Source organism: Protopterus annectens, chromosome 16.part0 (genome assembly GCF_019279795.1).
Source record: "Protopterus annectens isolate FY-2018-M chromosome 16.part0, PAN1.0, whole genome shotgun sequence".
Lineage (NCBI taxonomy): Eukaryota > Metazoa > Chordata > Ceratodontiformes > Protopteridae > Protopterus > Protopterus annectens.
In genome coordinates this window covers 842,709,071-842,734,334 of record NC_056750.1, presented here as the reverse complement: position 1 = coordinate 842,734,334, position 25,264 = coordinate 842,709,071, and the positions used below count along the sequence as shown (strand labels likewise).

At 44.1% G+C, this 25,264-nt stretch overlaps 1 protein-coding gene across 1 annotated transcript in view; it reads right to left on the bottom strand.

Moving 5' to 3' along the window:
- LOC122790669 (serine/threonine-protein kinase Sgk1-like) overlaps window positions 1-25,264 on the bottom strand; it is a 135,514-nt gene that overhangs the window by 39,700 nt on the left and 70,550 nt on the right. Inside the window, exon 3 of the mRNA XM_044058191.1 lies at window positions 18,375-18,523. Within this exon, the coding sequence (XP_043914126.1) occupies window positions 18,375-18,523 (149 nt within the window). The remainder of the gene's footprint in view (window positions 1-18,374; window positions 18,524-25,264) is intronic.

Here is a 25,264-nt window from a genome sequence, read left to right as displayed (position 1 = left end):
AGTAGAGGGGCCGTCCTTGTGGATGGGGATGATATATGAGGTTTTCCACAAGGATGGAATGGTGCACATAGAAATGGACCTATTGATAAGTAGGGAGATGGGGTAGGCAATGGCCTTGGATGCAATTTGGAGATATTTGGCTGGTAGATGATTGGCAGCGAGGGTGGTTGATTTGAGTTTTGCCAAGAGTTTTTGAATGGCTGATGTTGGTACTAGTTTGAGTTAGAGGGGGGGAGAGTTAGTTTGTCATTTTGGGGATTGTGGTTGGGTTGTGGGTGACATATCATTCACTAGTTTCAGTATGGAGGAGGTAAAATAGTTATTGAAGTCTGAGGATATGTTATGGTCAGTGCCTTTGATATTTGGTGGCGATGTAGTGGCTTTTCCAGGCTGGAGGATGTTGTGCACTGCAGCACAGAATTTTTGTGGGTTGTTGCTGTGTTTCCTTTGTAAGGAAATATAGTGGTTTTGTTTGTCTGACTTGACCTGCTTTTTTGCTTTATTTCTAAGTTCAGAAAAGATTTGCCTAGTTTCAGGTGTTTTGTGTTGTCACCAGATTTTCAAGGCTTTGTCCCTATCCTTAAGTAAGATCTTTGTGGTTATCTCTAGCCAAGGGGCAGGGTTGCTGCATACCCTAATTACTTTGAGTGGGGCTAATTGGTTTAGAATCTCTAAGAATGTGGAATTAAAGTATTCTACTGCATTATCCAGGGGTGGTGGGTTAGGGGGGCCTAGTTGCAGGACTTTAGAGTTTCTGAGAATTGCTCTGAGGGGAAGTTTTTTCGGGAGTGGTTTTGTTAACAGGGAGGCTGGGTTGGTATATCTATGTTTGTGCCAAAGGAGAAAGGTTGGATTGTGGTCACTGAGGGAGTCAGGTAGTGTCCCACATTGGTGGGCAGTGTTAGGTTGGTTACTGAGGATCCAATCCAAGATGGATTCTCTTTTGGTGGTCTTGTCAATTCTTGTGAGTGAGTGTATGAGATGAGTGAAGTTATACAGGTTTACGTGGTTGGTGGCTGTTGTTGAGTGTATGCTGTTCCAGTCGATGTTGGTGTCACCTAGGACAATAGTATCTTGGGAGAGGCAGTGGGATGCACAGTGGAGTATAGATTCTAGAGTATTAAAGTTGTTTCCTGGTGGAATATAGATACTGAGCAAGTTTAGTTGTTTGTGCTAGTTTAGAAGGAATTTGGTGAAAAGGGTCGCAGCGTTGTCGAAATTTGGGGTTTCTTTTTGAAGGGTCTGGAATTTTAAGTTGGATTTGTAAAGAAGGGTGATGCCACCTCCTCTTCTTTGTGCTCTATCTACTCTTAATATGTTATAGCCAGGTGGGGTTATAGTGTTGTCGTTAATATGAGGTTTAAGCCATGTTTCTCTGATGACCATTATATCTAGGTTGTATAGAAAGATAGCTGAATGTAACTCTTCTATTTTGTTTAAGATACTATGAATGTTTAGGTTCAGTATAAGCACGTTGGGTTTGCGCTTGAAAGGGTGTTTGGGGTTGGGTGTGCCATTGGAGCTAGTTGTTGGACTGGGGTTAGGGTGGATGTCCCCTCCCAGTAGTAGTTGGGCTGCAATGTTGGTAATGGTTTTAAGGTAGAGTACCATTAAGAAGTGATGCTGCAGGTTGGAGTGTTTTTTGGTTCTTGAGGTGTAATGGATTGGGGAGGTGAGTTGAAAGAGGAAAGGGTGATTGGTGGCTGCATGTGTGTTTCTAAGTATGGAGGGGTTACTTATGTTATGGGGAAAGGTGGGAGATTTGTTCCAGTGCATATTGATGAGTGGGTGGTGGTAAGTGGTACTAATGATGATTAAGTAGATACAGGTGGTTAGGGAATGCAGAAGTATGGGATGGTATGGTAGTGGGAGAGAAGGATTGGTGTCAGTGAGGTCTGCGTAGTGTGGGTGGGGGAGGAAAGAAGGGGTATGAGAAGAGTTGGTTTAGTTGAGTAGAAGAGTGTGCTTAGTAATTGGTTGGTTGGAGGAGAGGGGGATGGTGGTTTAGTGCAGTCTGGGTCTGGCCTAATAGTTGTAGAGTTGTTTTTCTGTGATTGGGTGGTGAGTGCGGCAGATGAGTCAGGTGATGTGGGGTAAGGATAATCTACGAGTGGGGGTGTGTGTGGGAAATGGGGGCAGGATAGGGAAGCAAAGTGAGCCTGAGCATTAGCGAGGGCGAATGGAGCCATACAGGTAGGGGGTGGGTCAGAAATGGGCGCAGGTTAGGGAAGCGGAGTGAGCCCAAGAATTAGCGAGGATGAACAGAGCAGGGCTACACCAAGCCATACAGGTAGGTGACTTACAGAGACAATCTATAAACCTTTGGCAGGAGACTGTGCTTTATGGAGGGAACAGAGATAGGCTGGTTTTCACAGTGGGGGAGAGAAAACTGAGGGGTGTGGTATAACTGGAGGCTCTAAATAAGGTCTGTACTAATGGGATGTTCTATAAAGGGTCTATGCTAGTGGGGGGTTTCTTAATGGTATGTGACTATTGTAGATTTGGTGGTTTTGGGACTGCTTTAGGGGCAAAAGTGCAGCTGAAGTGCTCTCTGAGCAGCTAAGTACAACTGAAGGACTTCTCGGTCAGATCACGGGCAGCTACTAAGGGAAAATTTATCTACCAAAGTTTTTGCATCTATAACTGCCAATGGTTACCCCCACTCTGCAGTAGTGTGCGATGGTGCACTGAGGTGTGCTAAATGTAAAAAGATGAATACAGCAGAGCAGTGGCTGGTTGCCTAACTCTATGGAGCTGTTTTAAAACAAGCACAAACCCACGCAAACACAAGGCTTTTGTAGCAACAATGAGCAAACCGAATTAAACAATTTAACCAATTAAAAATCTCAGAACTGAGCACTGCCAGCCACCTTCAATCAGATGAGTCCTAACTGCACTCACCTGCCACAAGGGTGCAGGGGGCCCTCTCCAACAAAAGATAGCCTGGTTTAGTGCTCAATTTAACAAACAGAACCATATTCAGTGGGTCTGAATCTAGTTTATGGTACAGCAGACAAAAAGTGTAACAAATCAGCGAAAACAGTTTTAATAAATCAGCAATATAACAAAAATACAATTTAAAAGTGCAAAATACAGTATAAAATTGTGCCTATGATTAGCAGAATACAACAGATTCCTTGGATTGCACAGATGAATATAACAGAGCAGCTGGTATTCTGACTGTGGAGGTGTCTTAAAACAGTGCACAAACTGAATTAAACAATTTATCCAATAAAAAAGCTCAAAACTGAGCCCTGTGCCAACAACCTTCAATCAGATGAGTCCTAACTGCACTCTCTTGCCACAAAGGTGCAGTGGGGGCCATCTCCAACAGAACATAGCCTGGTTTAGTGCTCAATTTAACAAACAGAACCAGATTCAACAGGTCTGAATCTAGTCTATGCTACAGCAGACAAAACTTGCAACAAATCAGCAAGAACAGTTAAAAACTCAGCAATATAGCAAAACTACAGTTTAAAAGTGCAAAATACAGTATAAAGTTGTACTTATGGTTAGCAGAATGCAACAGATTCCTTGGATTGCATAGATAAATACAGCAGAGTGTGGCTTGTCACCTAACTCTGTGGAGCTGTGTTAAAACCAATAAACTCCTCTAGGCTCATTACATCAATAAACTCAGACTCCCTGTATTCTTTGTGTCACTTTGAGTTTCCTGTTCTACTCTTGAAACAGTTTACCTCCGATGGTAACTATGTTTATTCTTTTCCACACCTCTTTTTCTCCATCAGTCTCTGATCCTCTTCCATGAAGTGTTTGGGAGTAGAAACTCTTTGAGAAGGCCACAGTAAATTGAATAAATGATCTGATTTCCTATAGAGTAAATAGAATTAGATTGTGGTTCTGCAAAATATATTGGTGGTAATAAATACTATTGTTTTTGTCTTATTTTGAGCTTCATTGCTGCATTTAGGGAATAGAGAAGTTGTGCACAGAATATGCATTTGGTCCATAGATGAAGAGGGAAACAAAATTAAGTTTACAGATAAAGATATTTGATCTGATGTAAATTTTCATTCATTCCTCAACATATGGCTCATAGGTTCATAGGTAGGTACTAGGCTATTGGCCCAAGGGCCTATGTAAGCCTAGCCAACAAGGTTCCCTGGCTTCACGCCACCCAAGAAAGTTATTTTCCTGTGCCACTGTCGAGCAGAGGCACAGAAGTGATCCCCGGGGTGTATTTCCTATTTCCCATCCACTCATCAAGATTTTTCTTCAAGAGTGCTAATGAAGAACTTTGCTTGACATAGATGGGTAGCCTGTTCCAGAGTATGGGAAGTCTCTGGGATAGGAATCTATCCCTCCAGCATGTCCTGTTTATTGTGGTGACAAGGTTAAGGTCCCTAGAGCATGTAGCTCAGAGGGATTGGGATTTCTTTAGGTGTAGCATGTCCAACAGCTCTGGGTTTGACAAAGCTTTATATGTTAGGCAGAGATCACCTCGGAGTAGCCGATATGCTACGGAGTAAAGCTGGAGTTTTTTGAGGCAGTCAGTAGGGCATTTGTTTGAGGCCAGTAATCCTCGTTGTGAGGTACTTCTGTGGCCTTTCCAGCTGCTGCAGATGTCTTGTAAGGTACATTTCAAAAGGGGCATTGTACTCTATAATGGGTCTAATGAGTGTCGAGTAAAGGGGAACAATGACCTCTTTTTTCCTGGATGAGAACCCTTTTATGATGAGGTGTGCCACGTAGAAGGACTTCCTGACTAATGTGGTGATGTGACTATCAAAGGAGAGACTACTGTCCACCTGGGTACCAAGATCTCTTATCACACATTCGGTGTTAAGTAGATTGCTGCCTATGTGGTAGTTCATGGGTACAGAGTTTTTACCAAAGGGGATGACAATGCACTTTCTGGCATTGAGCTTGAGGCCATGGCTCTGACACCAGGCATCTGTCTCAGTGAGGCCCTTCTGTAGGATGTCCACATCATTTGGGGACTTGACTATGGCTCCTAGTTTGCAGTCATCTGTGAAGTTCATTAGCCAGAGGCCTTCTGTGTTAACCTGTACTTCAGAGAAGTAGATACCAAACAGTAGAGGTCCCAGGGTGGAACCCTGTGGTACTCCACTTGTCACTGCTTTGAGGTCAGATTTGGAGTCTGTAACTTTTACAGTGTGGGTTCTCTCAGTGAGCCAGTTGGCAACCCATCTTGTGACGTAGGGATTTATACCTAGTTTAGTGAGTTTAGCTATAATTCCAGAATGGGGGATGGTGTCGAAAGTCTTGGCGTGGTCAAGATAGGCTGTGTGAACCACCTTACCCTTATCTATGGCTTTGGTGACTACCTCAAAGACGTCAATCAGGTTCAGGAGGCATGATCTGCCTTTCACAAACCTGAACTGGGTGGGATCCAGAGTTTGGAGGTTACCAATGTCTTTGTTTACGAGTTCCATGATGATACGTTCCATGGCCTTGCAGACCAGGTTCATCAGGCTAATAGGTCAATAGTTCCTGGGATCAGTGGTGGCTCTCCCTTTGTGGAGTGGAATAACTGTTGCTGTGTGCCATTCAGTGGGCACAAAGCCTGATGCAAGGATATTATTGAACATGGTGCTTAAGTAGGGAGCCAGTTCGTTCTGAAGTTTGTGTAAAACGCAGCCTGGGATGTTGTCCGGTCCCATGGATGCTGTGTTTTTGGCTTTAGAGAGTGCAGCTTTTACCTGCAGAGTTGTGATTACAGAGACTCTGCATTCTTCCTGTATATATACATATATATATATATATATATATATATATATATATATATAAATATATATATGGGCCTTCTAGGGGGTGAGAGGGGGGTAAAGTTAGCACTGAACCTATCTGCCAGGATGTTGGCAATATCAGTTGGTTCTGTAATTTTCTTGCCTTTGTGCTGTAACTCAGAGCAGATCTGGGTGTTGTCATCGAGATTCTTGACATAGCTATAGAATGCTTTGTGGTTGTCCTTGGAATTAGTGGCGATTTTGTTTTCGTAGCTAGCTTTGGAGGATTTTATAAGAGATCTCAGCTTCTTACTGAGGCTGACCAAGAGCTCCTCCACTCATGGGATTTTACTCTCTTTTCCAACAGTTTCTTCCTTCTGTTGTACAGTTTGTTTTTGGCAGGGGACCACCAGATTGGTTTGGATCCAATCCTTGGATCTGACTCAGCTGCTTTTTACAGGTCATGGATACTACAAGCACTTCAGTTCCTCCCTTACCCACAATGCAGCAGTTCCCCTATTTCTCCAGATCTCTATTGCTGCCACTGTGTACAGATGTGGTTGCTGCAGCTCTCGAGTGTTAGTTTAAGAGATAAGTTAATTTTTCTACATATACCTCTTTTAAAACTTCTTTTTTCGTTAAGCTTATCTTTATCCTCCATTTTACCTGCTTGTTTAATGTAAATCTTTGTGGATATTCTTTTTCCTATCTTTTTGAACCATTTTGGTAGCCCTTGTTTACCATTCTTGGCAATCTGCTTCTTACTGTTTTTGGTAATCTTTGTAATCATTGTTGGTATTCTTTTTCCTTCTCTATACTGCATAAACCCTGCAAACAAATTCATTATTTCTGCGTTAACTTCCTTTTTGTCTATAAGAGTAGGTTTTTCCATGGTGTCTAGTTGTTTAAAATGGTGGATAAACTGTCAGGTGTCAAAAAGTGTGACAAATGTGGGCATAAAATTCTATTGTTGGATGCCCATGATTTATATGTTTAGTGCTTGGATCCTGACCATTTGCAGTCTTCCTGCTACATTTGTTAGGCATTTGATCCATGAGCACTGGTAGACAAAAAAAACAAACTTGTTCTTAAGGGACTTCTAACTTTGGCCTTTGGAGAATCACTTAAATCTGCTTAAATCTCAAAGACAGAGAAAAAAGAAGTCAGAAAAAGACATTCTGAACAACAAAGAACCTCTCAGTCCTCCTCAGATAAGATTTCAGAATGGCTTAAGAAAACCTGAAAAATTTTGGATCCTAAAGGCAAGTCTTTAGATCTGGCTCATCCTGAATCTTAATTTCCTAGGACTAGATATGTGTCTTCCTTGGATCTTGTACCTTCTCAGCTCCCAACCCTTTCCTGGAAAGATGCTGTAATTCAAAATCTCCCTCCATAGCTTCTTCCCATTCTTCCAGAAGTGTTACAGAAGCTGATGTGGACAGAATAATGAGGAAGTTTCTCTCGACACAAATTCAGATGGGAGTTCTTCCAGCTTCTATTCCCATGGGTCTGGAGACCTTTACTAGTACAACCCCACCAGTCTTGGCTTCTATTCCAAGCCATCTTTCAATTTTGGAACCCTTGGATCCAGGACTCCTGGTGCCTGGTTTTATCTTCAGATCCAATATGTTCTCCGAGTGCTCTGGCTCCAAGCATGTCAGAACCTGATGACTCTTGGACAGAAGTGGATCCAAGGTGTTAAGTCAACTTCGAAGTCATAGCTGTCTCTGCCCCTTGGTGCCTCAGCATTCAATAGCTCGGTTCCGACTTTTGCCTCAGGTGGTGTCTCTTCAGGTCCAAGGAAGCCACCGATCCAGAAGCATTTCTTTTCAGATCCAACAACTTTCTTCTCCCCGGGACACTCTGCCTTTGAGGTGCTTCTCTTCTACAGGACAAATGGCTCCTCCCCCCTCAGATCTTCTCTCTGGATTCCAGATGGCTTTGTGTGAGCCTCAACATTCTACTCCACAGGGACAGCCAACCCAAAGCTTCCAGCATACCCATCAGGATATAATTATTTCTTCTGATACATCTCTGGAACATCCCGTCAAAGAAGTCCCTAGGAAGAGGAAGTGCAAGAAGAGGCACTTGGACTTCCCTTTAGAGTTGGTCATAGAAGATACTGATTTCAATGAAGGGGAAGGGTCCCCAGGATCACCATCTGATGACATATCATTTGGAGACATTTTGGAAATCCTTAAACAAAGGGGTGGTTGGTCTACTGATAACCTTTCCCAAGAGGAATTGGTATTCCTAGAGGCATTTGTACTTGCCCATATACTTGTTAGGTGACTCCACCCTCTGACAAACTCATTGATTTGATCTCTCAGCAGACATGCAGGGAGCCTGATTCTGTTGAGCTGATCCCCCAAGAGACCAGATAGGATCCTGACACCACTGAAGGGAAGAGAGTTCTGGAGCAAAGGAGTACCAGTGGATGCTATGGTCATAGCGGTGACACAAAGAAAGAACTCATGGAACAGAGTTCCTCTACTCTTCTCACTAACAGGGAGTCTAGGGCATTGGACAGATTTAGGAAGCATGTTTATGCATCAGCAACCTTCACACTCAGGTTCTTGAATTATGTGGTACACTTCACCAGATTACAGAGAAATTTGATCAAAGAACTTTCAAAATCTCTCTCTGGGACCAGTACTTCTGAGGCAGCGACTTCTATTGCCTTACAGTTGGTGACCCTACAATCTATTTCTAATTCATCTATGAGACTCATATCACATGTAGCTGAAGGAGTCTGAAGAGCAGCGGGTTCAAGCATTTCCATCAGGAGGCATGCTGGATGCCCCTGTGTGATTTTGCAGAGCCCTTCAAGTAATCCTTCATCAATGCTCCCTTTGACGGAAGTTCATTATTGGGGCCAAAGATTAAACACACACACTCTCCAGGTGTGAGCAAGATGGTAAGACCCTGTCTGCAGTAGGCGTATGCTTTTTGACTCCTCAATGATCCTTTTTGAGGAATCAATGAGGTGGTCAAAAAATGTGGCTCAGGAAATCCCAGGGTCCATTCTGTGATTCACATGAAGAGAGTTCCCCCAGGGCCAGAGGGGGAACTCTAATGGAAGGCACTGGTCATGCAGCAGAGGAGGCCCACAGAACCAGGTGTCCAGGGACTCTTTCTCTGATGGACCCTATCAGTTCCTGAAAGGAGGACCGACTGCCCATCTCTGGAAGTAGTTGGGGGTCACTTATCCCTGCACCAGAGAGCCTGGCTAGACATTACAAAAGATACTTGGGTGCAGAGAATTATTTTCAGAGGTTATATAATTCCCTTACCTCTACCCCATCCATCAGTAAACAAAATTCCTGATGTTCCACCCAGTCAGAGGAAACCAGCAGCTCTAGAAATACAAAAGCTGCTAAGGAAAAGAGTCATCCAAGAGGTCCCCCCAGGCCACAATGTATCCAGTGCTTACTTAAAATTCTTTTTAGTGCCAAAGAAAACAGATGACTGGAGAACAATTTTGGATCTCAGCATTCTGTACATATTGGTTCAACATAACCAAATTCTGAATGGTCACGGTTCAGTCCATAATGCTTTCTCTGCACAAGGATGACTGGATGTACTGAGTAGATTCCCAGGATGCGTACTATCACATAAAAATCAACAGACAGTCCAGGAGATATCTATGCTTCCAGTGGTAGAAAAAGTACAGGTCATCCAGTATTCTTGACATGAAATCCTACAGATGAACTTTTAAGAAGCATTAATCATTGTTAGAGCAGTAAATCCCTAACAATATGTAACAGTTACATTTGAGATGGGTTTTGGTTGACTTGATCGACTAATATAACATGTAAGATTATGTCAGGTCACATGTGATCTGATGTAATTTTCGTACATTCCTCAACTGACAGGTTTTGATCCGTTCTCGGATCCGACTTTGTTAGACTTCAGCTATGTAGCTCAAGTTCCTCCCCTTACACATAACCTTCTCTTCTCCAGAATTACCTCAGATCTTATTTGCAGCTTTAGCATTTGGACAAGGTCACCTGTAACTTGAGTGGTTTACTTATCACAGTGGTTTACTGCTCTGTTTCTTAGTTCACTTCCTCCCCATTTTTCTGTTAAAAAACATTTATTTGTTAGATAACATTCTTTTTGTCTCATTGGGTCTTGTGCCCTTGTTTTCTGCTCTGTTACCTGAGAGTTTAGGTACTTCATACCACTGTTGGTATTCCTTTCTGTTGTGTACCATTCTGGCTTTCTTACTATTTGATTGTTGTTGTTGCCCTTGTTTAAAAATGTTGGAGAAACCAACTGCCTTCAGAAAGCGCTTATCTTGTGGGCACAAAACCCCTAACTCAGACACTCACTCTGAGTGTGTTTATTGCCTTGGAGCAGGGCATCTCAACACCCACTGCAAAATGTGTGTTGGATTTAGTCATAGAACATTGGTAAGTGCAGAAACAAACTGGTTCTAAAAGTATTGCTGCCCTCCACTTCTGCTTCTTCATCTTCTGGAGCTCCTCCCTCCAAGAAATCTTCGGAGTCATCTAAGGGGTATTCAGCTAGCAAGGCTAAAGGTTCTAGAAAGAATTCTCCAGATCACTCTCCTCCTTCTACTTTGGACTCTGCTCTGCCTAAGAAAATCACAAGTTCTTCAGGTCTGACTGCTTCCTCAGATCCAACCCCACCAAGAAAAGATCTCTGAATCCAACTGCTCCTTTATATCCAACTCGATCCAAGTCAAACTCTCCACATCATTGGTCACACAGGTTTTTTTCTGGAGCCTATTTCCATGAGGCTTCAGTCACCATTCTTGCAGGAGACACCTCGAAGGATGTCCAAATCATCCTCAACCTCTTCGTTCCTCAGGTCATCTAGCAGCCTAATAGAAGCAGACATGAACAAGTTGATAAGAAAGTTTCTCAGAACCCAGATTCAGTTGGGTGCAATTCTATCGCCATATCCCATCATATCTTGAGCCTACCACCAGTCCAATCCCAACTTTTGACTCCTACTCCAATCTACTCTCTGGTTTCAGAGTCTATGGACCCAAGAATTCTTGAATTTGTCTGTATCAGATCATAATGCTTGGCCCTTGTCGACTCCAACACCTTCTCTAATCTAGTTGGCTTTGACCTAGTTAGAGTCAGAAGGATCTCAGAACCATAGCTTTGGTGCCGGTTTTGAGTTAGACTCCAATAGCTTGGCTCTGACCTCTGTTTTGAAGCAGGATCTCGGGGATGCTTTGAGCCATCCTAGGCAGGTGACTTCAGCTCCTACCAGGTCATTTTTTGGTTCCCCACATAACCTCTCCCTTTCAGGTAGTGAAGAGAGCATTTTCCACTTCTATGGACAAGACATCCTTGCCCCACCAGGGTTCACCCCTTCTACAACTGTCTACTTTGGATCCTAAGTCTTTTCATTCTGTCCCATCAGGACAGCCAGCCCAGTCAAGGCTAGAGACAGTCCTCAGAGCTGTCTACATCTTGGGTAAGTCCCCCTGGTGGATGAGATAGTGGACCTCATCTCCCACTAGGATTGGAAGGATCCAGATTTCATAGATCCTATCCCCAAGAGGCCAGATAAATACCTCATTGTTCCAAAGGACAGGGCCCACTGGAGCAGGGGTCCCACAGTGAATACTATGGTAGTAACAGGTATCACTAAGAAAGAACTTGAAAACAGAGTTCATCTGTTAATCCTCCAAACAGAGAGCCCAAGGTGTTGGACAGGTTTGAGAAGCATGTTTATGCATCAGTGACCATCACCCTATGGTCACTGAACTGCTTGGCACATGTTATGAGATTTCAGAGGGAATTTATCAAGGAGTTTTCCAATACCCTTTCAGGATCCATGTTTGTGGAGGACAAGATGATGGTTCCTTTGCAACTGGCCACCCTCCAGTCCCTATCGAATGCCTCCATGAGATTGATTTCTCATGCCTAAGAGAGAGCTATGGCAGCCACAGGGTGTTCATGGATTGCTGTAAGAAGGCATGCCTCTGTGTGCCTTGCAACTTCATTAGCCCCTCAAGACTTGTTTGGCAGTACTGTAAAAGTAACTCTCTCCAGGAGTGAGCAGGATGGGAAAACATTATCTGCCATGGGAATACATTTTTGTACTCTTTAGAGGGCTTTTTCCTGGAACCAGAAAGGGTGGATCCACAAGACTCAAGGCTATTCCCAGGACTCCTATGGAAAGAGATGTCCTCAATGCAGAGGGGGGAACTCTAATGGCAGAGGAAGCCAACAACATCAGTTCTTCAAAGGTCCTTTCTGTGAGAAGCCCTTTCAGCTCCTCTGAAAAGTTGCCCAACTGCTGCACTCTGGAGGCAGTTGGTGGGTGCTTGTCACTGCACCCAGTAGCCTGTACAGTCGTCACCAAAGATACCCGGGTACACAGTATAATATCCAGAATTTATTAAATAACATTTCCCCTTCAACCTCCCCAATGGACCAAAAGAACCCCTGATGTTTTACTCAGAGGAAAGCAGCAACCATAGCAATAGAAAACCTGCTGGCAAAAAAGAGTCATCCAAGCAGTCCCCACAGATCAGCAAGAATCCAGAACTTATTCACAATTCTTTTTTGTGTCAAAGAAAACTGGGGAGCCTAAGACCAGTTTTGCATCCCAACAGTTTGAATCAGTTTGTCAAATACTCATAGTTTCAGATAGTCCCACTCTCTTAATCATCATAAATCCTCCTTTGTCATTAAGTCTCGCAATAACACAACTATCCTACCTGTCACCCACACAAAACTCTTAGGAGTCATTATCGGTGATGAATTAAAATTCAATCAATACATACAACAATGTATAAAGAAAACACATCAGAAATTAGGTCTATTATACCGAAACAAAAAATATCTCAGTCCCGAGGCTAGACTCACCCTAGGACAAGCACTTCTCCTCCCCTCACTCCTCTATGCTGCTCCTGTTATAACAAATATCCAAAAAACTACCCTGAATAAACTCCAACAATCCTACCACAAAATAGCCAGATTCATCACCAACTCCCCAAATAACACACACCACTGCATTGCTTTAAAGTCTCTACAATGGCTAGAACTCCCTCAACTACTACATCTCTATCAGTTTCACATGCTACACTCTATGCTCTTTAAACCATCCAACTGTCCATCTTTATCTCATCTTGTCTCCGTCTACACCCCATCTCGACCTCTGCGAACCTCTAATCAACAATTGCTTGACATTTACCACCCAAATAAGTCAGTAGGTAAGTTACTCTACAAACACTCAGTGGCCATTGCTTGGAACAAACTACCCCTTGACATTCGCTCAATCCCTCACACCCCACTATTTAAAAAGAAACTTAAGACACATCTTCTCAATACCAAAATCTGCCCCTGCTATGACCCTACATAGTTCTGTCCTCCCCCCACATTGGAATCACTCAGTCTATCCTGGACATACCTTGAACTCTATCCCCACTACCACAGTTACATAGTATCTGAAGAAAAAAAAAACAAAAAAAAAAACAACTTGTGCTGGCATCTAACTATGGTTGTTTTCTATTTGTTACTACTGTAAGACTAGTTTTATTTCTGTTGTTTCCTGTGCTGGTATACTACTGTAATGTTTTTTATTATTGTATTATCTGGAGCTTTTCTCCTTGGGTCTCCACTGAAAATGGGACAAAATCCCAGTTGGACTAACCCGGTTAACAAATGTCAATAAATAAATAAAATAAATAAATAAATAGTCATAGTTCAGTCCATTCTAATACTACTGCAAACGGATGATTGAATGTGCTCTGTAGATGTCCAGGATGCATAGCATCATATCAAAATGCACACGCACTCCAGGAAATACCTCCACTTCTGGCTGGGAGACCGTCATTAGCCATTCAGGGTCCTGCCATTTGGTCTCATCTCAGCCCCCAGGGTGTTCATCAAGTGTATGGTAGTGGTCACAGCTCTCTTGAGACTGCTAGGATTCTGGATGTTTCCATATCTCAACAATTGCCTCCTTTCTGCTTCTATCAAGCCTCTACTGATTAAGGCCAGAGATTTATTGTTCCAACTATGTCTTCAACTAGGAATCACAGTGAATTATGCAAGTCTCAGCTCTCTCCCACTCAAGCCCTGGAATTCATTGGTGTTGTCTTGATACAGCGACATAGGTCGCAAGCTTACCACAGACAAGGTTAAGTAATCTGCAGAGCCAACCATCGCACATTACCTTTGTTTCCCCTTCAGCCAGGCTAGCCTTATAGCTCCTCGGGTCCATGGCAGCTTCTATAGTTCTTGTACCTCTAGCAAGATTTTACATGAGGGTACTACAATGGATGCTTGCAGTACAATGGTCAATAGGACATTGCCCTCTATCTGCTCTGATTATAATTACAAATACTTGCAGGAAACAAAGAGCATGCTGAATTCACGCATAAGAAGTTTCTCTGGGCCACCCTTTTATCCTTCCTGAGCCACAGTGACTATGGATGCCTCCCAACTAGAGTGGGGAGCATTATTTGGGAATGATGGTCCAAGGCATGTGGTCTCAGTCAGAGGTCAATTTTCACATCAGTATCCTCAAAAGAGAGCAGTCCTGTTAATGTTACAGGAGTCTCATGATATTATCCCCTAGGGATGGTGTCTATCCAGGCAGACAACATGTTGGTAGTCTGGTACATCAACAAATGGGGGAACCCAGTCCCACCCTTATTTCAAGAAGCAATGAGAGTGTGGCCACTGTCTACTGGCAATGCATATTCTGGGGAAATCCAACATGCTAGCAGACAAACTGAGCAGATCCATTTACTTCCTCATGAGTGGTCTCTCAATCCATTAATAGCAGAAATTATATTTTGCCAATGGGGCCAACCACGCTGCAACCAGTTTGCTTCTGTCCTCAATTCCAAGTGCTGCAGGTACTTTTCTCTGATCCATCCAGAAAGGAAGTTACAGAAAGGCGCTCTAATTCATGACTGCCCTCTCAGTCTCTTGTATGCCTTTCCTCCCAACCCATCTCATTCCCAAGTTTCTTCAGAAAGCATTTCAGTGGGACAGCAAGTTAATCCTCATTCTGGCCTTATCAAATATGGTTTCCCTTCCTATGGCCTCATCTAGTTCACCCTCCCTGGGTGTTGGATCCTTAACAGGACCTTCTATGTTGCCCATCTGGGACACCTCACCCAGTTATAAGGACCCTCAAGTTGACAGCATGATTTCTTCACTTCCAGTGATTGCTAGACAGTCCAGACTTTCTTCCCCAATTCATTATATCCTTACATCATCCCAGAAAGATTCTGTAAGAAATATTTATAAGAGCAAATGGAAAAGATTTTCCATTTGGGCTCTCCAGAGACAACTAGAACCATTTTCAGCACCTATCCCAGCTTTTCTTGACTTCCTTGCCTCCATTTTCAATAATGGAGCTAGTGATTCAACAATTAAGATACAACTTTCTGCCAGTTCTAATTTTCACTTAGGCAAAAAACATTCTTCTTTGGCATCACTGACATTATGTAAGGCCCTTCTCAAAGGTACCTTTTTTACTACAACCACCCATTAAGTCCTCCATGGCATATAACAGTACTTCTTCAACCTATGACCCAGCCGTTCTTTGAGCCTTTTCCCAAAGTGGACTTAAAGTTCCTGTCATGGAAAACTCTCTTCCTGGTAGCAATTTCATTGGCTAGATGAGTATCAGAACTCCAGGCACTCTATTCCCAGCCACGTATCTGTTTTTTTTCATAAGGCTAGGATGTTCGTTTGGACTAACCCTTCTTTTTTACTTAAGCAGCCAGCAGACACAACTTTCAATTCATCCATCGACCTAGCTGTTTTCTTTCCAAGTTTTTCTAACAAGGGAGACTACATGTTGCATATGTTAGATGTACATAGACAGCTGAGATTCAGTCTCCATAGAGCTAAAGATTTCATGAAATCAAACCAGTTGTTTCTCTCCTTTTCTAAGATTAAACTGACCAAGCTGGTTTCAAAGGTAACTTTATCCAGATGGCTCACTGATTACATTTCTTTTGTTTATAAGACTAAAGGATTGTTATTACCTAAACTCTTATGGCTCATTCCACCAGATCTAGGGGTATGTCATATGCTTTATGGTCCAGACCTTCCATAGATGACATTTGTGAGGTTGCTACTTGGTCCAGTGCTCATACCTTTATAGCACATTACATACTGGACATCTGTAGGAATAGGGCAGCATTTGGCTCTGCTGGACTATCCTTCCACGAGGACTACCCAGGGGTTTTCTCTAGCTGGGGACTCTGTCCCATCAGCTGAGGAAAAAGACAACAACAGGTACAAAAGTTATGTACTCACCATAACAATGCATCTGTGTTGCTTGTTTTTATCCTTCCTGAACCTCCTGCCCTCCACCTTCTTCTTGTTGTGAAAGTTTTTCATTTAGGCTCCTAGTATGTCCTCAGAAGTAATTCCTGCCCACCTTGCTGAATAAGCTCTGGTCTTCTTTTCCTTCCTATTATAGCCTAAATATAATTTAAATGGGAGTATGCTTATTGCTAGGTATTTTTCTTTTTGTGCAAACTGGTTGGCTGACTTCAAGGCAAACTTTATCTGAGGTAATTCAGGAGAAGAGAGGATTATGAGTGGAGGAGCACAAGCTATGGAGCCAAAGTCTGACAAAGTGGCCAAGGTCGGATCTGAAACCCATCAGTTGAGGAAAGATGAAAACAGGCAACATAGATGCATTATGATGATTATATATATTTGTTTTCTGCAGCTGAGCTGACTACTGTAGAGTTTGGGTCTATATTATAACACTGAAGTCTAAAAACATTGAATATTATAATATCGACCCCATTCAATCAAAACACCAGAAAACCGAAGTCAGAATAGCAAATTTTTAACCAGGGAAAATATTCACTGTTCCGACAAACATACACACAACTTAAGCACACCAAAATAAATAATCCACACACATACACTTCACGAAACCCTACACTAAACCAGATATACACCACTAGCTACACACTTACCTTAACCCAACCCTAACCCTAAGGTCCCTAACTATTGCACACTCACCTTACCTGCTCCCTAACCCTAACTCACCTACCCCACCCTAACCCTCACATCCACACAATCGCACATTTACCTGACCCGCGCCCTAACCCTAACTCACCTAACCCACGCCCAATCGCACAATCACCTTGATTCGCACACTTACCTTAACCCGGTCCGTAACCTTCGCTCCACAGCTGAGAAAATAGCAAAGCTGCAGAAATGGCCCACTGAATAATTTCCCTAGGAAAGTATTTGGTGTTCTGCAGCTTTGCTATTTCAAGTGTTCGCTTTACTGGGTTCGATATTAAAACATTCAAAGTTTTTGAACTTCGATGTTATAATATAGACCCGTACAGTTTTGCCTTTGACTATATCACCAGTGATCTTGTCTTGGTAAATGTATGAGTTGTTGTTTTCACAAGAGTTAAACTGCTGGAGGGAGGTGACAACAAATCGTGATTGTTTTTTTCCGATGTCATTGTGCACTTAGTGCTTGCAATGTTTTTTTCTTTGGCTACTATGTGGTTCATTGCTGTATGAATTTCATTGTGTGCTGAAATGTTGTTTTTATTCATCAGTGGCCTAGTTGGTCGAATTATGTAACTGTCAAATTTCAGCAGCTCAGGTGTTACATAATTCAGGTGGTTTTTCCCTTTCAACGAGGTTGTGTGACCCTGGAATTAGTATATTTAATTTCTGGGAGTGTGGGGGCAAAGACTGCATGTAAAAGTTGATTTTAGTTTCAGTTTTGGTAATCATAAATGTAACCTGTTGGTTTATATTTGCATTAGTTTTTTAGATTATTTAGTTGGTGATGATGGTAATTGCTAATGAGTTTGTTCAATGTTTTGTGTTTTGAAAAGCTCATTGGTGATTATTCATTATATACTGTTTTTCTTTATATCTTTACCCCTCTTGCCTCCTAACCAGCAGCCTTTCTATTTGTGATCAGCCCATTTGTAATTCTGTCAACCAAGTGGCCATCAGCCTTTTTTTTTTTTTTCAATTTTCACCAAATCATTTCTGTCTATTGACTGACACACATGCTCACAGATTCAAGGGCCCTGCAGTGTCTTCCTGTGCCTTGAGGAGGTGGCTTGACAGAGCTAAGCACATACCCCAGCTAATCTGCATACTGTGCACCTTTTTGTCCTATGGATGGCAGTGCTACTGTCAATCTGACCTCAGCCCAGAATGGACAAATTGGTCACTCACTGCCATCCTCCCCATAATGGTATTCCAACTTTGGAGCTGCTAATGGATCTTTATTCATTGGTTCATAATAATGGGCCACAGTAGTACTTCTTAAATGTCATATCAGTGTGTAGTGAAACTAGACAGCTCCATGTGGCCAAGCAGAGCTGTGACTGCTGTTCCATAAGACGTGAGTGTCTCCATTGTTACTACATGCTGCAGTGAAACAAATGGAGAGGATAGGGTGCGTGGATTCATGACAGTGAAAAGGATAAGGTTTGCATTTACATATATTCCAGGTTATTGAGGTTAGTAACAGTCACATGCATTCCTAATGAAAGATGGACTAAATCCAGAGAGTTTATGTTTTTATCTGTCCCTCTATGAATGACGCTAATAACACTGTAATAACTCTGAAGTACCATACCGATGTGCAATGCCATTACGATGCATGTAGGTAACGCCTTCACATAGCTGTTGGAATCACTTTCAGGTCTGTTCTTCACTGCAAGCACCATGGTCACTAACCCATCCTGCTACATCTCCTCCACTCGCTAGTTCTTCTGCAATGTATATGTAACTTGTAGTTTCAATGACCTGGTAGAGACTGGTTATATTTTTATGTTTGAGGGTTTTCATTGCCTGGGAGAGGGAGAGAGAGAGAGACAGAGAATATAAGTAAATTTCAGATGGTTAATTTTCCAGTTCTTGCAACCATGACACTACAACTTCTAGATATACATTTGTAATCAAAACTTTAAGAAGGTGTCATGCAAATCATTAAATATTAAACTCATCCTCCACTGATGTTATCCTTCTGATTTGCATATCTAAGCAAGTAAACTTCTAACATAAGATATGCGTAAACTGTGTTTACTTGCTACCATATGGCTTGACTGAATACAATGTAAAAGGTGAAGACAAGACATTTTGATCTATTCTTGTGTGGACTGTTCAGGATGATCCTCGTTTCCCACTAGAATCAAAACATCTCCTTTTTCTGTCTGCATGTTACCTTCGTTAAAGAGTGAGGAGATCTGTCCCCATCACATAACCAAAGTATAATTTATTTTACCTGCAAAATGAAAAAATAACTTTCCATATTTTGTCTGGATGTAGAGTGGATCAGAACCAGCAGATCTTGATAAAAAATTAGAACAGTTTACTATTTCAGTCTTTATCTACTGTTTCAAGTAACAGAAATGCAGTTGGTAATCAGTGTATGTTTACCTGAGCTGATAGCTTCCTTCTGGCTTTGCTGAAACTTAGACCATCAAAAACAAAGTGTTGCATCAAACCCATCAAAGCCCTCTCAACTTAAATAAAGCACTAAAACTCATCTTTTTCAGGGCTGCCCTCCTGCAGTCCTGTGGTGTGTGCCTCTCCATACCCTTGCACATTGCAACTTTAAAGATATCACCTCTGAGATCACATGACAGTGGAGAAAAGGACAAATCCACTCACTTAACTGTGTGCATAGGTCAGAAAACACACAAATCCCACCAGGAAATAACAGTGCAAGTAAACTGAATGAGAAGTTATGTACCTACCATAACGTTCCATGTTAGTTGTCTTCTCTCGCCTTCTTTCTTGCTTGATGGGTTCGGAGCCGATCCTCGGCTCCGACTCGGCACTTGCTAAGCTCGAGAGTCACTTTTACCAGCTCGAGGCAGCCCCATATCCCATGATGCAAGGCGGTAAGTACCCAGATCTCGTTTGATGACAAAAGGGCAATAGCACCTAGCATAATAACTTCCCAAAGGAAGAAAGAAGAAGAGAAAAACCTGCAGGATGGTAGAAGGACCAGCTCTGTACGGTCTTCAGAAGTATAATTCCTTGTAGAGAAAGGTCTGTCCAGGCCTGGGGGAAGGAGGGAGGGTCGCAAGAAAGAAGGCGAGAAGACAACTAACATGGAACGTTATGGTAGGTACATAACTTCTCAATGTTAAGTTGTCAATCTCGCCTTCATTCTTGCTTGATGGGACCGTCCCTAGCACCTCTATCCTGGGTGGCTCAATGGAACAGACTCTTGAGAACGGTAGAGCCAAAACTGGCTCTGTCCCTGGAGGCCAAATCCAATTTGTAATGGGAAACAAATGTATGAGGAGTGGCCCAAGTGGCCGCTGCACAAATAGTGTCTAAAGGAAGTCTAGCTTGAAAGGCTGTAGAAGTAGCTAAGCTTCTGGTTGAATGTGCTTTAGGTTTCGAGCACAGCTGTTTTCCCCTGAGCCGATAAATTTCAGAGATAACAGAAGAAAGCCATCTAGATAAGGTCACTTTTGAGACAGGAAGGCCTTTCTTGTTATCAGCATAGGAAACAAAGAGTTGATCGGATTTCCTGAATTGTTTTGTTCTGTCCAAATAATATCTGAGTTGGCGGTGGACATCAAGATAATGTAATTTTTGTTCCGATCTGTTTGAACAGTTTGGAAAAAATACAGGGAGATCAATGGCTTGATTCAAATTAGTCTTTGAGGCGACCTTAGGCAAAAAGGTCGGATTAGTTCTCAATGATACTCTGTCTTTGTGGAAGACCAAATAGGGGGGGCGAACAGATAGAGCATGAAGTTCAGACACCCTCCTAGCCGATGTAATAGCAACCAGGAATAAAGTTTTCCATGAAAGAAATTTCAGGGAACAAGAAACAGCTGGCTCGAAGGGGGGAAGAATCAAGGATGTCAGCACTAAATTTAGGTCCCATTGAGGAGGAGGACTCCTGACTGGAGGCTTCAGGAGGAAAATTCCTTTCAAGAAGGCTCTACAAAGCCTGTGGGACATAATGTTGTGATATGCGAACCCGACATGAAAGTTCGAGATAGCAGCTAACTGAACTCTAACTGTGGAAGAAGAGGAGCCCGCGTGAAAAATCTCCGCTAAGAAATCCAAAACTGCTTGAACTGGAGCAGTGAAGGGATCAATATTCTTGGCTTTAGCCCAATAAGAAAAACGTTTCCATTTGCTCGTATAAATCCTCCTGGTAGAGGATTTTAAGGAAGCTACTATGATGTCTCTAACAGGGTTAGAGATCATAGGAAGCCTGGCTAAGGAAGGAAGTGGAGCAACCATGCTGTGAGGTTGAGAGAAGGGATAGACCGGTGCAGCTGACCGGATTGGTGAATCAGAAGATCTGGCACTGGGTCCAGATGCCACGGCTGCACCAAAAGGTGACGATGGAGGAACGGAAACCAAATTTGTCGAGGCCAATAAGGAGCAATGAGAATCAATTTGGCTCTCAAAACGGTTGCTTTCTGGAAACTTGAGGGATCAGAGGAAATGGAGGAAAGGCATAAAGAAGTCCCTGGGGCCAATCCTGGGTCAGAGCGTCTCTGGGGGGATGGCCTGGCAGTGGGAAGAGAGAGAAGAAGTCTGGGCATTTGCTGTTTTGGGGAGTAGCAAAAAGATCGCAACATGGGCGACCCCATTCCAGAAAAATCTCTTCCACTATAGATTGTTTGAGAGACCACTCGTGAGACATGAGAATAGCTCTGCTCAATCTGTCCGCTAAAATGTTGGTTTTCCCAGGGATGTGCGTTGCTACCAGAAACCGATGAGAGGAGATCGCCCATTGCCAAAGTCTGAGCGCTTCTCGACACAAGGGGTAGGACTTGGTTCCGCCCTGTTTGTTGATATACCAAACTACAGACATGTTGTCTGTGTGGACTGCAATTGTCCCTACGGGAAGAAAGTCATTGAGGGCTTGCAACGTTAAAAGCACTGCTCTCATCTCTAGGACATTTATGTGCAGGTGGTATTCGAAGGTTGCCACGTCCCATGAACCATCCTGCCCTGATAATGCCCCCACCCGATCAGGGAGGCATCCGTAGAGACAGTGGCTACCGGGGATGGGGGTACAAAGTGTCTGCCTTGGTGAATCTGGGGAGAAGTGATCCACCAAGCAAGATGATTCTTGCAAATCTGTGTCACCAGTATTTGGTGACGCATTGGAAGTTGTTGGTAAGACCACTGAGTGAACAACATCCATTGAAGAAGGAGCATATAGAAGCGAGCCAGGGGAAGAAGGGTAATGGCCGCAGCCATGAGGCCTAACACCTTTAGAACCATTCTGGTCTGAACCTTCTTGTTGGCTAGAATGATCCTGACGTGACTTTCAATGTCTGAGATTCTTTGATCTGTAAGGGTAGCTGACATCCGAACAGTGTTTAAGTTTGCGCCTATGAAAGTAATAGACTGGCAGGGCAATAAGGATGATTTTTCGGAGTTCATCGAGATGCCCAATTGAGAACAAAGATTTATTGTGTAATCCCTGGCTTGAAGAAGCTGATGCCTGGTGGTGGCTGAAAGGAGCCAGTCGTCGAGATACGGAAACACCTGGAATCCTTGACGTCTCAGGTGAGCCGTGACCACTGCCATACATTTGGTGAACACTCTGGGGGCTGTAGTGAGACCAAAGGGCAGGGCTCTGAACTGGAAATGACTGGACCCCAGCCGAAGGCGGAGAAATCTCCTGGGGCGTCTGTGAATTTTTATGTGATAGCACGCATCCTGAAGATCTATTGAGCACATCCAGTTGTCCTTCTGTAAGAAGGGCAGAATTGACTGAAGAGTGACCATTCGGAATCTTGTCTTCCTCACAGACTTGTTGAGTCTGCTGAGATCCAATATTGGTCTCCAGTCTCCGTCTTTTGGGGACCAAAAGAACCTTCAGTAGATTCCGGGCTCTGAATGATCTGTTGTAACTGGCTGAATGGCTCTTTTTTGCAGTAGTTTTAAGACTTCTAACTCTGCAATTTCCCTTAGACCGGGTGGTACATCTGGAAGGGAATTTGAGTGATAGAAAGGACTTTCCTCGAAAGGAATTTTGTAACCCTCGGATATGATCGACTGTACCCATCTGTCTTGAGTGAGGGAACGCCAGGCTTCTGGGTACAGCGATAGTCTTCCCCCGACTGCCTCCAAGGATGGACAGCCGGGCAACATCTCAGGGATGCTGAAAGGGCTCGTCAGAGAGAGGCTCTCTGCTTCCCTGGTTTTGTGGACCCCCTCTGCCTCTAGAGCGGCGTCTGTTATTGTTACCCCTCTGCCTCTAGGGGTAAACTGACCACGTGAATCCGGCGTGACTCCTTGGGATTTGCAGAACCACATTTTGCCACCCTTCTGCCCTTTGGTCTAGAAGGGGTGGAAAAACGGACCCCTACGGCAGAAAGTCTTGCCGTCCTGCTCACACCTGGTCAACGTTTCCTTCACTTGAGGGCCAAACAAAGCTGACCCATCAAAGGGAGAGTTTGTGAAGGACGCCTTAAAGGGATCTGCAAAATTACAGAGCCGCATCCAGGCTTGGCGTCTAAGAGCCACACCTGTACCTGCGGCCCTACTCGCTCCATCTGCAGCATATGATATCAGTCGCATGGAGGAGTTAGCAATAGAATTAAGGGTTCCTAGCTGCGAAGCAATTTTTTCTTGAGCCCCTGCAGCTGTAGGATCCTGTACTACTTCACCTAGCTCCTTAAGGATATCCCTCTGGAGTCTGGTGAAGTGACATAGGTAGTTCAGCGAACGCATAGCAAAGGTCGCTGAAGAGAACATCCGCTTACCATACCTATCCATGGTCCTAGAGTCCTTATTAGGAGGATGAACAGGTACGGAAGGATCTGCAAGTTCCTTCTTAGTGGCAGCCGCCACCACCATGGCATCAGCAGGGACACCTTTCGTGAGGAATTGCTTGTCCGACGGGGCAGTAATAAATTTAGAAGGCCTCCTAGGGACTGGCTCTACAGAGTCAGGAGCAGCCCACGCCTTTCGAGCAATAACCTGCATAAGGGGCTCGAAGGCGGAGACACCCAGGAGGTGGAGGGCCGAGATCCAAATGCCTCCAGGTATACCGACTCATCCTCAGAGGGATTATTGGTGGGCCAGTTTCCCCTCTGTCTAAGGAGTTCTAGGATGTCTGAGAAGGAGACATCCTCAGAGGGGGATCTTGGGGATCCCTCTGACTCATCTAAGTCAGTATCTGAAGTGATAGACTCGGGAGTCTACGTGTTTCCTCTTACAGGTCCTCTTTCGCGGAGGATCTCCTGACTGATCAGGAGAATCCTCGGAAGAGGGGGCTCTTCCCAGTGGGGAAACCTGAGGCGGAGGATCTCTGGGTCCGGGAGCAAGAGAAGTGGCAGAGATATCGACAGGCACCATAGAGGGAGGAGCTAAGGGAACAGACTGCTGGCTGAGTCCAGTGGCCAGCACACTCTTCATCACCTCGAAGGCTCCCCTCCCAGGGAGGTCCGAGAGAACCCGTTCCGAAGAACCAGGAACTCCAGGACCCACCGAAAGGGAAGGCTCCGAGGCAGATGTCGGAGCCGAGCTCACCAAGGCAGAGGCTCCAAGGGGAAGAGTGGGGTCGGACAAGGGTCCGATGCCACTCACCCCCTCGGAGGAGACCAGGGAAGCCCAACCACTGAATCCCTCTAAGGAAGGTCTCGAAGAGGAGATAAGAGTAGAGGATGAAGGAGCAGAAGGGGGTATCTGTCCCTCAGCCGTAGCAGAAACCATTCCCGAAGACTCCAACTCCAAACTCTGGGGTAGAGTCGAAGGAGGAACTGCAATGGGGTGTGGAGTAATAGTCGTCTGTTGAGACTGACTATGTAGCATCTGGGCCAGTGCCTGTGATTTTAATAATCTACTGACCACTCTCTCTAAATCATGGTCAGAAAGCCTGGATGACCTGGATGATCGGCTCCGATGGCTCCATTCCGAGAGGAGGGGAGAAGCCGGAGCCGAGAGTATCGGTTCCAAGGAAGGGGACCTAGACTTTTTCCTCAAAGGAACCATCGGAGCCGACGAAACCATGGAAGCTGTCGGAGCAGACAACTTTTTGGCACCGACAGAAAGTTTCGATGCATCGGCTCCGGCCGGAGCCGATACAGACATAAAAGTAAGGGTGTCGGCGCCAGTCGGCGCCGACACCGAAGCCTGAGCCACATGGTGATCGGAACCGATCGGAGCCGACACCGAAGTGGTCGAACCAGAATCGGCACCGATAGCCATTGGTGCCGAAGGTTTGTGCAAACCAGAATCGGCTCCAGCCGGAGCCGATCTCGACTCTGAAAGAGTCGGAGCCGAGGCCGCAGGCTTGGACACAGAAGCCTGGGCCTTGGAAGACTTAGAAGTCTTAGATGGAGCCGACTTAGCCAGAGAGCCCTCCGGCTTAAGTAGGCCCCTCAAAATCAGCTTATTTCTCCTTTCCTGCAGGACTCTCTGGCTAAAAGAATGACAAATCGCACAGGAGTCCTGCAGGTGGAGAGGTCCCAGGCAGTATAAGCAAGAAGTGTGACCGTCTGTCAGAGACATCTTCTGACAGCACGAGTCACACTTCTTAAAGCCTGAGACCCTTTCCTTAGACATGGTGTAAAAAACACACACACACAACAC